This window comes from Callorhinus ursinus, unplaced genomic scaffold (genome assembly GCF_003265705.2).
Source record: "Callorhinus ursinus isolate GAN/ISIS: 27379988/994484 unplaced genomic scaffold, GSC_fseal_2.0 scaffold6, whole genome shotgun sequence".
NCBI classification, from domain to species: Eukaryota; Metazoa; Chordata; class Mammalia; order Carnivora; family Otariidae; genus Callorhinus; species Callorhinus ursinus.
Window position 1 is genome coordinate 14,845,943 of NW_027397068.1, and position 14,874 is coordinate 14,860,816.

General features: G+C 38.2%; 1 protein-coding gene across 1 annotated transcript; it reads left to right on the plus strand.

Annotated features, from left to right (window-relative positions):
• The first annotated feature begins 1,087 nt into the window (after positions 1-1,087).
• Positions 1,088-1,744, plus strand: LOC112816330 (small ribosomal subunit protein eS7-like). The gene has a single exon (XM_073893647.1). The coding sequence runs from the start codon at positions 1,125-1,127 to the stop codon at positions 1,707-1,709; it is 585 nt and encodes a 194-aa protein (XP_073749748.1). The 5' UTR covers positions 1,088-1,124; the 3' UTR covers positions 1,710-1,744.
• Positions 1,745-14,874: the final 13,130 nt, after the last annotated feature.

Below are 14,874 nucleotides of genomic sequence, written 5' to 3' on the forward strand. Positions count from 1 at the left end.
CGTGAGAAAGAACAAGCTGGAGGTATCACAATCACAAATTTCAAGATATACTACAAAGCTGTAGTGATCAAAAAAGTATGATGTTGGCACAAAAATGGACACATAGATCAACAGAAAAGAATAGAGAGCCCAGAAATAAGTCCATGTTTTTATGGTCAATTAATTTATGACAAAACAAGCAAGAGCACACAATAGGGAAAAGACAGTCTCTTCAGCAAATGGTGTTGGGAAACCTGAACAGCTACATATGAAAGAATGAATCTGGACCACTTTCTTATACTACACACGAAAATAAACTCAAAATGGATTAAAGACCTAAATGTGAGACCTGAAACCATAAAACTTGCTGAAGAAAACACAGGCGGTAATTTCTTTTACAGGGGACTTAGCAACATTTTTCTAGATATGTTTCCTCAGGCAAGAAAAAGCAAAGCAAAGATAAATTATTGGGACTATACCAAAATAAAAAGCTTCTGCACAGTGAAGGAAACTATCCACAAAACAAAAAAGCAACCTACTGAATGGGAGAAGATAGTTGCAAATGCTATGTCCAATAAGGGGTTAATATCCAAAGTATATAAAGAACTTCGACAAGTCAACATGAAAATAATAATATAATCCCATTAAAAATGGGCAGAGAACCTGAAGAGATATTTTTCCAAAGAAGACATATAAATGACCAACAAGTACACAAAATGATGCTCTACATCATTAATCATCAGGGAAATGCAAAGCAAAACTATGATGAGATATCACCTCACACCTGTCAGAATGGCTAAAATCAAAAAGGCAAGAAATAAAAATTGTTGGTGAGGATGTGGAGAAAAAGGAACCCTCGTGTACTATTGCTGGGAATGTAAATTGGTGCTACTGTGGACAACAGTATTGGGGTTATTCAAAAAATTTAAAATATAATAATGATGTGATCCAGTAATTCCACTACTGCGTATTTACTCAAAGAAAATAAAAGCACTAATTTGAAAAGATATATGCACTCCTAAGTTTATTGCAGCCTCATTTACAATAGCCAAGATACGGAAGGAACGCAAGTGTCCACTGATAGATGAATAGATAAAGAAGGTGTGGTCTCTTCCTAGGCCGGCGCTCTCACCGAGGAGAAGGCCATGCTCAGTTCGAGCGCGAAGATCGTGAAGCCCAATGGCGAGAAGCCGGACGAGTTCGAGTCCGGCATCTCCCAGGCTCTCCTTGAGTTGGAGATGAACTCTGACCTCAAAGCCCAGCTGCGGGAGCTGAACATCACGGCTGCCAAGGAAATTGAAGTTGGCGGTGGTCGGAAAGCTATTATCATCTTTGTTCCCGTTCCTCAGCTGAAATCTTTCCAGAAAATCCAAGTCCGGCTAGTCCGTGAATTGGAGAAAAAGTTCAGTGGGAAGCATGTTGTTTTTATCGCTCAGAGGAGAATTCTGCCTAAGCCAACTCGAAAAAGCCGTACAAAAAATAAGCAAAAGCGTCCCAGGAGCCGCACTTTGACAGCCGTACATGACGCGATCCTGGAGGACTTGGTTTTCCCAAGTGAAATTGTGGGCAAGAGAATCCGTGTGAAACTGGATGGCAGCCGGCTGATCAAGGTTCATTTGGATAAAGCACAGCAGAACAATGTGGAACACAAGGTTGAAACTTTTTCTGGTGTCTATAAGAAGCTTACAGGCAAGGATGTTAACTTTGAGTTCCCAGAGTTTCAGTTGTAAACAAAAATGATTAAATAAAACTTTCACAGTAAAAACCCCCTCTCCCCCTCAAAAACGAAGGTGTGGTGTACATACATGGAATACTGCTCAGCCATAATAAAAGGATGAAATCTTGCCATTTACGACAACATGGTTGGGCCTAGAGGCTATTATGTGAAGTGAAATAAGTCAGACAGAGAAAGACAAATACCGTATGACTTCACTTATATGTAAAATCTAAAAAATGAAATAAAAAAGCAAAAAGAGCCCTATAAATACAGAGAATAAACTGATGGTGGCCAGAGAGGGGGAGAGTGAGTGAGGGGGAGAGGGGGCAAAATGAGTGAAGGGACTGGGAGATAGAGGCTTCCAGTTACGGAATGAGTAAGTCATGGGGATAAAAGGTCCACCACAGGGAATATAGCGAACAGTATTATAATAGCGTTGTACAGGGACAGACGGTAGCTAGTTACACTTGTGGTGAACATAGCATAACTTAGAGAGTTGTGGAATCACTATGTCGTACACCTGAAACTAATATAATACTGTGTGCCAACAATACTTCAGTTTTCTTTTTGATTGGAAAGAAATTTGACCTTTATTCAGGAGGCCAGCAACCTGGGGAGAAGGTGGACTCTTGTCCAAAAGCCAACTCCCTGCTTTTTGCCTGGCCTAGGGGTTTAGGGTAGTTAATCAGCAAAGGGAGTATAGTGGTCTGTAACATTTCTTTTAATTTTTTTTATTTCACTTTTATTTAATTTTTTTTTATTATGTTCAGTTAGCCAACATACAGAACAGCATCAGTTTTTGATGTAGTGTTCAACGATTCATTAGTTGCATATGACACCCAGTGCTCATCACTCAGCCATCAGAAAGGATGAATACCTACCATTTGCACTGACATGGATGGAACAAGAGGGGATTATGCTAAGTGAAACAATACTTCAATTAATTTTTTTAATAACAAAAATAAAGGTGCTGTTCCAATTGTAAAGGACAAGAAGAAAATGTTTTGAAAACAGTTTTCATCTCACCTCAAAATTACATTTTGCATGATGTTTATTTGTCAACTGTGCAAAAAGATTTTTTAGGTCCAAGATGAAAAGTATTTCAATTGTCCTTCTCAATTAGTCCTTGCTTTCTGCTTTTTTCCAAGTACATAATTTCTCCACTCCTGGTTGAGATGTTCTACTTTTTGGTGGCTATTTCATCCTCAAAATTTTACATGCATAATTGAATTAACCTGCTTAAATTCAAAGAAGACATTTAAATCCAGGTGCCTCCAAGGCAGCAAATAATTCGTTGGCTTTCAGCTTCCTTTTTATTTTTGGCCCCTGGGTGAATTAGCTTGATTTCTCAAAAGCTAAGCTATACATTTAAAAGGATGTTTGTTATATTATCCAGAATTTCTTGGTGTTGCAGGATGATATTAATGATATCTGCCATATTGCTAGAAGTAGCAAACTTAGTTGCTTTAATTCTGCAGTATTTTCTTTTTACTTTATCCTGTGAATTCTATCTTCAAACTGTTCCTGAATTCTAATTTTAACATGGATACATCCAAGTCAGAGTTAAAACCAGTAAGACATTCTGGAAGGGGAAGGAGGGAAAACTACACCCAACTTCCGAACTGAAGTCTCCTGTCTCTCATCTGTTGCTTTCTGAGGAAGGCCCACTTCCCAACACCATGCTTTACAGCTCTGTGAGACACCTGTGTGATGCATAACTCCATTTTTTTCACCTTTCAAGCACATAAAATACAAAAACTCCTTAACCCAAATATATAAAAGTTATGGGGTAGATTCACTCAAACATTCTTATACTGAATTCCAAATCTTTCTCAGGTTGAAAGATCTTTATGAGGGAACAAAAACAATTTATCACCCACACAGTTCTGGGGTTACCTTCTCACTTTGCTGGAGCTACCTAAAGAAGAGGAGATAGAAGCTGAGGCGTGACTGGGCTCGTGTCTATGTGCAGTCAGAGCTCTAAGTCTTATTCGTGGTCTGTAACAGGGACTTAAGGAAGAAAATATTCTCATGTTCCATATGCCTGAGATTTGAGTCAAATTCTTACTTACTCTTTAAGTCAAAATAAATTCTGCACCCTTACCCCTGTGGCTATACCAATTGAGGGGTTTTGCTTTTCTCTGGCTCTTAAAAGCAAGCACTACTATGATGTTAATAATGTGCCAAGCATAGGTCTAAGTACTTAAGATACAGTAACTTATCTAAACTGTGACTTGAGACTTTATGTTCCAGTGGTGGACTCAGCATTTTATCAGCATCAACAAATGAGGCATGTCTACTTAGCATAAGCAAAATGTCTTGTAGCTAGATAGGCAGGGGTAACAGAGACAAATCTTTTCAATAATCATATCTAGGAACAATACATTAGAGTTATTTAGTTTGAATATAACCAATTCTTGTAAGAAGGGAAATGGACTACCTGGGTAACAGATCAGCCAGGGAATAACAGACTATGCAGATTATAACTCCATACGATACCAACTGTGACAACTCATAGCTCAAGGAGACTTGCTCCCCAACTAGGTTGCATTTTTGTCTCTCTACTAACTCTTGAAAGTCAAAGTCTCTGGCTGGAGCCTTGGGACCTGTCCCTGATGAGGCCTGGCACAGGACTGACACTCACTAAGCCTAGGGACAGTGAAAACATCCATGATGACCAGGTAACTAATGGGCCATCAAATGCATCCAACCTCAAGTTTGAGGTACCGTGGCCTCGAATATTGACTCTAAATTATGGGTGTGTGTTGTATTTGTTGACTAGAAAGTTTATTCTGAATAGACAAATTAATTTCATACTGGAAAATTTTTATAGTAAAAATTCCCAAAATAAACATAAGTGATTTTGAAAGTTTATCTCTTGTAGTATCCTCTTAAACATAGAAGACTAGTGAACTGGACATGATGTGGTTTACCATAGAATTCTAACACCGTAAGTTCGACAACGTCTCCCATAGATCCAATAATATAATTCTTACAAAACCTCTGAGTTACCAGTTAAGGAACTGAGTGTTACAGAAGTTAATATGAAGGCTGGTCAGTAAGAAGCAGAGCTATGATTCAAACCCAGCACTGTTTGCATCCCAAACTAGTGCTCTTGAATGTTCCACTGTTCTTCCTGTTCAGTGATTTCCATGGGCTTTTAGCCTCTTGGAATTGGTTTAGGAAGAAGACCTTTGTCAGATCACTATATTCTGAAATTGTGGATTAAAAGAGAAAAGAACATGAGAATGTTATTAAACATATTCCTTATTTCAGTTAATGATAAATGACAAAAAGTAAAAGTGAGAACCTTTTGGAGTTTGTAATGAATAGGAATTAACAAATTGGACAACAGAGAAAAAGATAGAGATGGATCCTTACTATATTTTCTTTGGATTTGGAGGGAGGTTTATTTCAGGTGGAAGATAGGAATGGGAGATACTTCTTTGGCATTTCAAGCCATCAATCTTGAAAAACAGCAATATTTCTAATCATTATCTCATAATGGCTACAAATCTCGGTGCAAATCCTTCCATTATTTCAGTAATTTAATATAGACAGCACCCAGCAACTTACATTTTAATAAGATAACAATTTATTGCTGGAAGTAATTTTGTTTAAGCTATTTTTACTTCTTCTTCTCTCTCTTTTTAATTGTTGGAAATACTCTGATCAGCATATTCAGCCCTTTCCTTGTTATGGCAGTGTTATATGCTGCTGTGGTTTGCAGCTTTCCCTTTGTTTAAGGCCAGGGAAAATATTCTGAATAATTCATTTTTATTATTCCCTTTTCCAAGAGTTGGTGTTCATTCTTAAAGCAGTCAGCTTTATTTTCCTTTCTCCAGACAATCTACAAATTATAAACATACCACAAAAATTCTTGAACATAATGAATCCATATCTTTTGCAAACTAAAAGCAAAACTTCAGTTTACAACGTTTTTTCAAAACAATAATCTCTGTGTTTATTCTTTTTAGCCTGTTTAATTTAAAACACGGTCAGAGTCAACATTTGGCATATTTCAACACTATCCAGACTTTTCTCCTCCTCGGCAGCCTCTGATCTTGTTCCAATCCTACCTTGAAGCAGGATCAGCATTTTGGTGGATCTTAACTCCACGAGGTATTAGACTTTTTACTGAGGACTCCATGGGGAATGGAGACATTTAATAAAGTTCCCCTGTCAATGTCTCTGTTTCCCCCAAAGACCCCCCCCCTTGACTTCCATTAAATGCTTTATCTTCCCTTTCTCAGACTTAATGGGACATGCAAAGAGAGAGCACATCAGACAATTTTTGCAGTAAACAATTTTGAAAGGATTGTTAAAACTTTGCTTTTGAAATTATTTAGCAAGAATTGACTTACAATAAAATTACAATTGGTTCTAATTGTACTGTGTTAATCATGATAACTCATGGGTTTTTGCAAAGTGAGAAAATGTAACCTAAAATTGTTCTCATACCTCATGACTTTTTTTAGAACTCAAATTTTAACAATTAATGAAGTTGACATAAGGTTATGTGTTTGTAGACATTTAATTAAAATTTAATTAAATATTTATTTTTGACTATGTCATTTTTTTTTCCTGTGTTTTGAAGGCCATGCTTCTCTCAGGTCTGACATATGTTCAAAGAACCCTGTAGAGGCTCACCATAGTACCTTCGAGCGTTAATGGCAAAACATCCACAGCACTAGGAAAAATTCCTTCAGTGTTCTCACCCTCTTAGCCCTAGACCTCAACTCAGATAATAATAATGCACTCGGAAAAACAAACGCTTGATAATTAGCACTCCCCAGCCCCTTTGAAAGATTTATATAGGTTTTGTCCTCCTGTATGCCTTAGCATCATAAGGAAATACAAATTTGATGAAAGCAAATCTTTCACTTGAAAGGATACTAACTCTAAGAATAATGGTTTCCCTCCTATTAAATACCTCCTCCTCAACCGGTTATATTTGCTACACTCCGCAAATCTCCATAAGCTGCTTTCCAACCAGAAGCGGGTCAGACATTGTGCAAGAGTCTCCCTCTGGCCCAGGAGGAAGTGTAGCCAAGGTTGGGCCATCACAGCCTGCAGTCTCTGCATCCAAGACCAGCCAGAATGGGATTCGATCTCACCACCTCACCTCCTAACACCCTAACACCCTGTCCAAGCCACAAAGTCTCTGGCTGTGCTATTTCAGTGGCCTCCTAACTGGTCTCCTGCTTCAGTCCTTGGTGGTCTTCAGTCAGTTCTCAACCCAGCAGCCAGAGTGGTCTTGGTCAAGGTGTCACTGCTTTGTCATCGGCCCCATCTCACTACACGTACAAGCCCGAGTCCTTGCGATGGGTAGCCTCACCACATCTGGTCCCCTTTGCTTCCTGACCTCTCCTTGTACCGGGCTATCTCTGGTGCACTCCACTCCAGCTGCACTGACTCCTGTGCTGTTCCGGGAACAGAAGACTTCTGTTGAGGGCCTTTGAACTTTCTCACTGTGCTTGGTCCTCTCTTCTCCCAGTTGTTGACCCATTTCCCTCCTTTACATCTTCCTTAGATCCCTTCTCAGTTTTCTGCTTAGCACTTATCACTGTTAAAACACGCTCTATACCTGACTCACTGATCTTGTTTGTTGTCTCTCTTTCTTCACTAGACTGTAAGTGCCATGAGGCAGGGACTTTTTTTTTTTTTTTTTTTTGTCTCTATTGTACAGTGCTGGGCCCCTTGTGCCTAGAATAGTGCTTAGCTTATTTTATATGATATCTTACTATTTGTTCAATGATTGGGTACATAAAATGTTCCTTTCTTACAGGAGTTAATGAGAAAAGGGACGTGATATTTAAAAATAGTATTTAGGTCTCTACCACTTCAAAACTCAAAGACTCTTCCCCTAATCCAACCCCTAATTTCCTTTCCCCGGAGGGTGGGCCAACTCAACTGGGAGACCATTTTGGGGAGAGTTTTTGTTGCTGTTGCTGTTGCTGTTGTTGTTGTTGTGTTGTTTTGTTTTGTTTTTACCTTGGGCTGGTGATTTCTACCTGGAGAATGTTCATGTCTCCTGTCCCTTGCAGGCACTCCCCATTAAGAGCCAGGCTACATTTGATCCTGTCTCTGTCAGTCAGTTCTGCTGTGATGAATATACTAGAAATAGGATTCCAAAAAGATGGAAACTAGGAGATGGTCCTTGCTTTCTAGCTGGTCCAGCACATTTTAGGACAAGACTAGTGTCTGTTATTAGGCCCTTGATCAAATATTGAGAAGGTATTTGCTTATCCTCCTCCACCTGAGACCCTTGCTTTGGAGGACTGAACTTCAAGGGCGTCCATCACTTTCCTGCTCCCCACGTAAACTGCCCAACCAAGCTAGCTTGTCTTATTCTGTGTAGAAAGCTCAAGTGACCTCCTTACCTTCCTCCTATTCTCTCACAACTGTGACAGCTCAGGAAGTCCTTGGTGACATTTTTCCAGCAGTAGATCCACAGTCCACATAAATTTCTCACTTGGTGATCTGAACCCCGCAGGTCAGACTTTTCACAGAGCTCTCATTAGCACTTGGCACCAGTAAAGTCCCTATAACACTAGAGAACTCCCCTGTCTCAGAGCCAGCTTTTCTCTTCTGCTCATGCCATCACTGCTGCTCTTTTACAGGGGTGGTTATTTATCCCTGTATCTCCTCTAGTGAATGATTTAAGCACAACTCAACTATTTCTTCTAGTCCCTAATATTTCACTCCCAACACATGGTCTGTCTTTCCTGCTTCACAAACTGCATGAGAAAAGATGAGCTCCTTCATTTCATGTGACTAGTCCAGGTGATGTGGGAAACAAAGGCAGAAGAAAAATTAAATTTCCTCACCACTTACAGCCTATGCCCAAGTCCTTAAAACAGGCAGAGTGTCATTCCTCTAGGAACGCCGCTGCCTCAGTGTTAACACTTTGCTAAAGGCGAAAGTAGCCTGACCCCAGGACCCTGTAAGTCTACTTTAACAAATAAAAATACCTTTGGAAACTTCCTTTATCTCTACCCCCCAAGATATATGTTGGCAATCATCCCCCAAGCATATGGCGCACCGATATACATCTGAAGGGTCTCAAGACTCAGGTTTTATCAGATGGTAATAAATGACCTTTACCCAACAGTAGCTAGCCCCCTCAGGACCTGGAAACCTTGCTTCCAAAATTCCTTAGAGACTAACATTATCCCTAACGCCCTCCCAACCTGAAAGTATATAATTGGCCCCTCCTCATGCCCCCGGTGCAGCTCCTTCTGCCCACGGGTCCCGTCCCCGTGCTTTAATAAAACCACCTTTTTGCACCAAAGACATCTCAAGAATTCTTTCTTGGCTGTTGACTCTGAACCCCAACATCTTTCCTATGTTATAGGCACAACCTGGCATACACGATCTGAATCTCTCAAGATCCCTTTTTGACACTAAAAAAAGTAAAAAATGCCTCAAAATTCTTGCCATACTGTTAGTGGCCATGGAGTGATTGATTTAGAAAAATTGTGTGTGTGTGTAAATTTTATCTATAATTTGCCTACAGAATCACTGATTTAATTTGTTATAGTAAATGTATCAGGAGTCTTGATAAAAACATGGCATACTTAAAATGGGATCCCTTGAGATAAGTTTATTTACAAAAAAGCAAATTATTTCAAAAGTGTGAGTGTGGGGGAACCACGAAGGATAGTGGAATAACACAGAGCTGCTAACTGCCAAGCTGTTACCACCCTTCAGCTGGAAAGAGGGTGGGGAGAGCAGTTCTAGGAACCTGGGTAGAGTATAAGTTGGCTACCTTGCCAGAAGCAGTGACTTATAAGGGAGCCAAGGGAACAAATACCCTGAACACATTTCCCTCTCTTTCATCTTCTGCTGGGATTTCCAACAGCCCAACATAACTGGAAGTCTGAGGGTATAGGAGCCCTCCTATTTAATCCCCTTAGGTTGTCCCCCATCCCAGGAGAGGGAATGGATTTGGAGGAGCAAGTGCGATGAGCTTGTCTCAATTCCCTACTCTATTGTAATTCTGTGGCAATTCCTCATTCCTCAGACATTTCTGTCCTTCAGTGCTGTGCAAGACTCTACCTTAGAAAAGACTTCTTAGGTTTCAGGGATTCTCTGCCTTTAGTGCCCGAGGTTCTTGGTCATGCCACTTCAAAGAATAAAGAGACCAGAAGAAGAGTGGTGGGCAGCAAAGCAAGTTTACTGAGCAATAGCATAAATCTCCTGGAGAGGGAGGGGGACCCGAGAGAGTTGCCCCCAGAGTTTCTATGTTTAGGGATTTTTATGAGCTCTTTTGTGGAACTATCTTAAGCAATCAGGGTATTCCAAGTCATGCCAATCAAGGCTTTGGTCACGTATCTCTCTGCCTATTAGGTTACTGTCTACGTGCTGATGGCCTTTTTTGGCTGATGTCTGGGGGGCTTGTGTCTTAACTGCCCCTTGCCCATGATGGTGACAAATGCTTTGTGGTTAATCGTTTTATTTTAGGACATTTTGCAAAAGTCGTTTCTGCAAAGCTGCAAAACAGAATGCTGATGGGGTCTTGTCTAAGTTGCAAAACAGGATGTTAGTGCTGTATGATCTTAACTATTCTGACTCCATATTTTCTTGTTAAGGGACCCTGGCCTTGACTACCTAACTTTCCAACTAACTTCTAACACTTAACACCTGCACTTTTTGCCATTTAATGAAATTTCAAAAATAAATGGTCATTAATAAATGGTAATGATGAAAATATAAGGGAAATTCAAAGAGAGCAAACAGAAAACACTCCACTGAACATTTCTTAGACCAAAGAATTAAAAAGATAGAAAATCCTACAGAGAATTTCTAAGGCTGAAATTTTAAAATGCATTGAAACGATCTGGAGGTTGATTTTGAAGTTTATATGTCCGAAAATTTTTTTCTTTTAAAACTTCCATTCAGGTTTTCAGACGTTGATGTATTGCCCAAGGGGAATACACTGCCATCCACAAGGCAGTAGGGTGGGCTGCAGAAACTCTGCAGCCTCAGGTTATATTACCAGATATCTAGACTTTGGATTTGTTAAGAGGATCCTTGTGGAGATTCTTACTGAATTACAGCATTCTCTTTGCATGTTGATACGGAGCACATAGGTAACAGAAATAGATTTTTTAAGGGTATGCATATTTTCTGTGTGAAACAATATGTATTAAATAAGCTAAACTTATTTTAAAAACAGGAGAATATTTTTTTCTTAGAATCATTTAGTAGAAACAAAAAAGTACAACCCAGTTAGTATAATGACAGTTTTAACAAAAACTTGATAAGATTAAGGAGTTGTCGGAAATTATACAATGGGCATTTGGGAGGCTATTTTTAAAAGTCATTTCTAATTACTTTTTAATGGGAAGATTTCATATAGCATGTGTGTGTGTGTGTGTGTGCGCGCGTGTGAGCGCACACGCGTGTGACTTAGATTAGCTCAGATGAACACCAACTACAAAAAAGCTGACTGCTTTGTTTTACAGATGCATTTTTAATTTGTCTCTATGCAAATAAACAGATCTCTATCTTTAATTTCATAGCATTTCCATTTCATGTTTTGATGAAAAGACTCAATCCTTTGGCTTTCTTATTATCTGAAGTGCTTTTGTATTAACCTACTTGGAAAGGAAAAGAAGAGAAGAAAACAGAGTTCATATTCTAGGAAAGAAATTGTCCAGGCCAAACTTGAGAGTGATGCTTTGAGCGTGTAGTGGACAATTTTTATGATAATGTTGCCATTCGAATGCATTTGAGATTTTTCAAATAAATAGTGGCATTTTTCATTTAACTTTCGGTGTAAATTTGCCAAGATATCTTAGTCATATTCCTTTTCTGCTCAATCTGAAATTGTCTTTGGTATCTTCTGCCTATGTCCTATTAGAAGGGATTGCTGTCAGAAAGCATTATTTATTTTTTTTGGAGAATGCAGTTAATACAGCAAATAATGATTTGTTTTAACTCTTCCTAATTTTATGTTTGCTTTTGATATAAAATTTTAACTTTGACTATTTAGAATCTAAAACAGTTATTGTGACACATTCATAATGATTTTCATGATTTAGCAACCAATTATTAATTCTATAGTTTGGTGTTATTTTTCTGTGAAGAAAAAATAATGACATTGGTTTAGGGCTTAGGCAGTATTTTTAAAATGGCACAAAGGGAAAGACTGATAAATTTTATTTATTTATTTATTTATTTTTAAGATTTTATTTATTTATTTATTAGAGAGCGAGAGAGAGAGAAACAGTATGAGAGGGGAGAGGGTCAGAGGGAGAAGCAGGCTGCCCCACTGAGCCAGGAGCCTGATGCGGGGCTCGATCCCAGGACTCCGGGATCATGACCTGAGCCGAAGGCAGTCACTTAACCAACTGAGCCACCCAGGCGCCCCAAGACCAATAAATTTTAATGCATTCAAATTAAAACCTCTATACAATAAAAGACGTGGTTAAAATCTCCTCAGACTGAGGAGATACATTTTCGTCATATATAATATACTAAGAATCACTATCTAGAATATATAAACTATCCCTAGGAAGCAAAATGAAAACTATCAATGATCAGAAAATAAGCAATGAATAGGAGTAATTCAAAAAAGAGCAAACAGATTGGCTAAAAACATAAAAAATACCAAATTTTAATGACGATCAAGACAATGCAATTTCAAACAAAGATTGTTCTTTTCAACTATTGAACTGACAAAAATAAATGTCTCATAATCACAAGGTTCAGTGAAGTTGTTCAGGAACTGTCATTTATTCCTGGTAAGAACGTATAGTGCTACAGAATTAAGCAGAATCTAACAAAATTATAAATGCTATAGCAGGCAGAATTCCAAGATGGCCTCCATGATGCCTCTTTCCTCCTACTCTGGTATTATGCTGTGTATAATCCCCCTTCCTTGACTGTGAGCAGGACCTATCACCTGTGTCTAACCAACAGAATATGATAAAGGTCATAGAATGTCACTTGTATGGTCAGGTGACAAGGTACAGGCAATCCTTGCTTTGCACAGTTCTGAAATATGCACAAATTTCATTTACCATAGTTTAGGTAAATAACACTAGTCTTCCAACTATACAATCTAAACAGTTTCCTGTACATTCATTGTGACTAATTGCAAAAATATCAAAATTTGCTGCTAGTTCTTCAGTCTACATATTACCATATAAGTAGCAGGTGCACATCATGATCAGTGACCAATCACTGACTTTCTTTCAAAGTCTGTTGGTAATTGGTTAGTCACTCCATACACAGATGGCAAAGCATGTAGTTGTATTGTCTCCTTGTCCCCCCACAATAAATCATGTAGCATCTTATAGAAATGGATCATTAATAGACGGAGTTGATTAGCAAAGATGAAAGTGTAGCAAGCAAATGAAAAGTGAAAACACTAGGAGTAAAATTGGATTTGATTAAAATACTTGAATACAGAGAGAGTAAAGTAAAAATAGGACAAGACTTACCCCCGAATGAAGGTACTTTTTCAATGACGTGTCATTGACATTGAAAAAAATGCTATGAAAATATTTTTTAAAAGGCAAAGTTCTTTCAATATCTTCAGTTAAAATTACACTAGAAATGGACTGCTTACTTCCACTTTGGATTACAGACTGCAATCATAATAGTAACAATCCCATTCAGTTTGTCTGGTATCCAGGCCAAAGTATTGAATTTGGTTGGCTCATTGGAAACAAAAAAAAAAAAAAAGAAGAAGAAGAAGAAGAAGATAATTACTGAGGCTGAAGCAGTAAATTTTACTGCCAGTAGAGGCTGGTTTCATTGTGTCAGAAGTCAAATACCATGATTAACATTAATATTGGTGAAACTATTAGAGCCAGTAAGAATGCAAGTGTAAAATTTGCGACCAGATTCCAAGTATTGGTTAAGGTGGTTTTAATGATTATCAAATATTTTATATTGATGAAACAAGTCATTTTGGGAACATAACCCATTTAAAAAGTTCTTGAAGGAAGATACAGAATTGCAAAATGACCATAAAGGAGAGACTCTACATACACACAATGAAGAACTTAGTGAAGGTGGACTAATTGACACCAGTGATGGAAGTGGTTGTGATCGAAGGCATGAAGAGGTCCAGCAGAAGAGATTGGAGGAACATTTTACATTAAAGGAACTCTTAGAGACATCTCATGATATTGAAGCTAAAAAGGTTAAAATTTTGGAAGCTGACTCAAACTTAGAAAGGACTATGACATTTCACCAAGACATAGAAAAGGATGCTTATTCCATATAATAAGTTATATGATGAGAAGAACGTGAGCACTGTTCAGATTACTCTTGATAGGCTCTTTTTTTTACAAAGAAATCAAACACTAGTTCTGAATATTTCTACTGTTTGAAATTACAGTTCTAACTATATTTTAGTTTTACTATTTTAAAATATTTTTCTATATATCTTTAACCTATTGTAAGAGAGTGTTTAAAGTTTTGACAAAAGTTTTGACAAAAATTTGTAAAAGTACAGAAAAATAGTAATGAAAATGGTAATTTATCATTGATAGTTAAGATCACTCTGCATGGTTTCAGCTTGGACTCTCATTTGTCTATTCCCACAATACTGAGCAAAGAGAGGACTGCCTGTGTCTATAGCACTCAGGCTTACTAGCACACACACCAGAAGACAGATGCGCTGGCCTTGCAGAATTACGCTGTCTTGTTATGAACCACTGGTGGAGAGGGCCATGTAGCAGTGAACTGCTGTCCTCAACCCTACAACTGCAAGGAGCTGAATTCTGCCAACAACTACATCAGTGTGGAAGAGAATCTCAATCTCTACATGAATCCATTAGCCCTCACTGTCACCTTGATTACAGCTGGTAGGCTCTGAACAGAGCAAGCACCAGGTAAGCCATGGCTGGACTCCTGACTCATAGAAATGGTGAGATAATAAATATACATTATTTTAAGTTAGATTTATGTCAATGTGTCGTTTTAAGCCACATTTATTTTAAATGCATTTTGATTGAACTAGAGTTCTCTTTCTCAACATGAATAGATTAAAAATATTTTGACTGATGCAAATACCACAATGAAACACATAATTTGAAATCATTTATGTAAATAAGACAAACACTCAAAAATGCTATATATTGTCTATGAGAATATACGTATACATAAAGGTAAAGAAAATGAACTAGAAGTGTTTACACTGCATCCCAAACAATGGT

Excerpts from the sequence above, each read along its gene's own strand:
- LOC112816330 (XM_073893647.1), top strand. The coding sequence starts at position 1,125 with ATGCTCAGTTCGAGCGCGAAGATCGTGAAGCCCAATGGCGAGAAGCCG.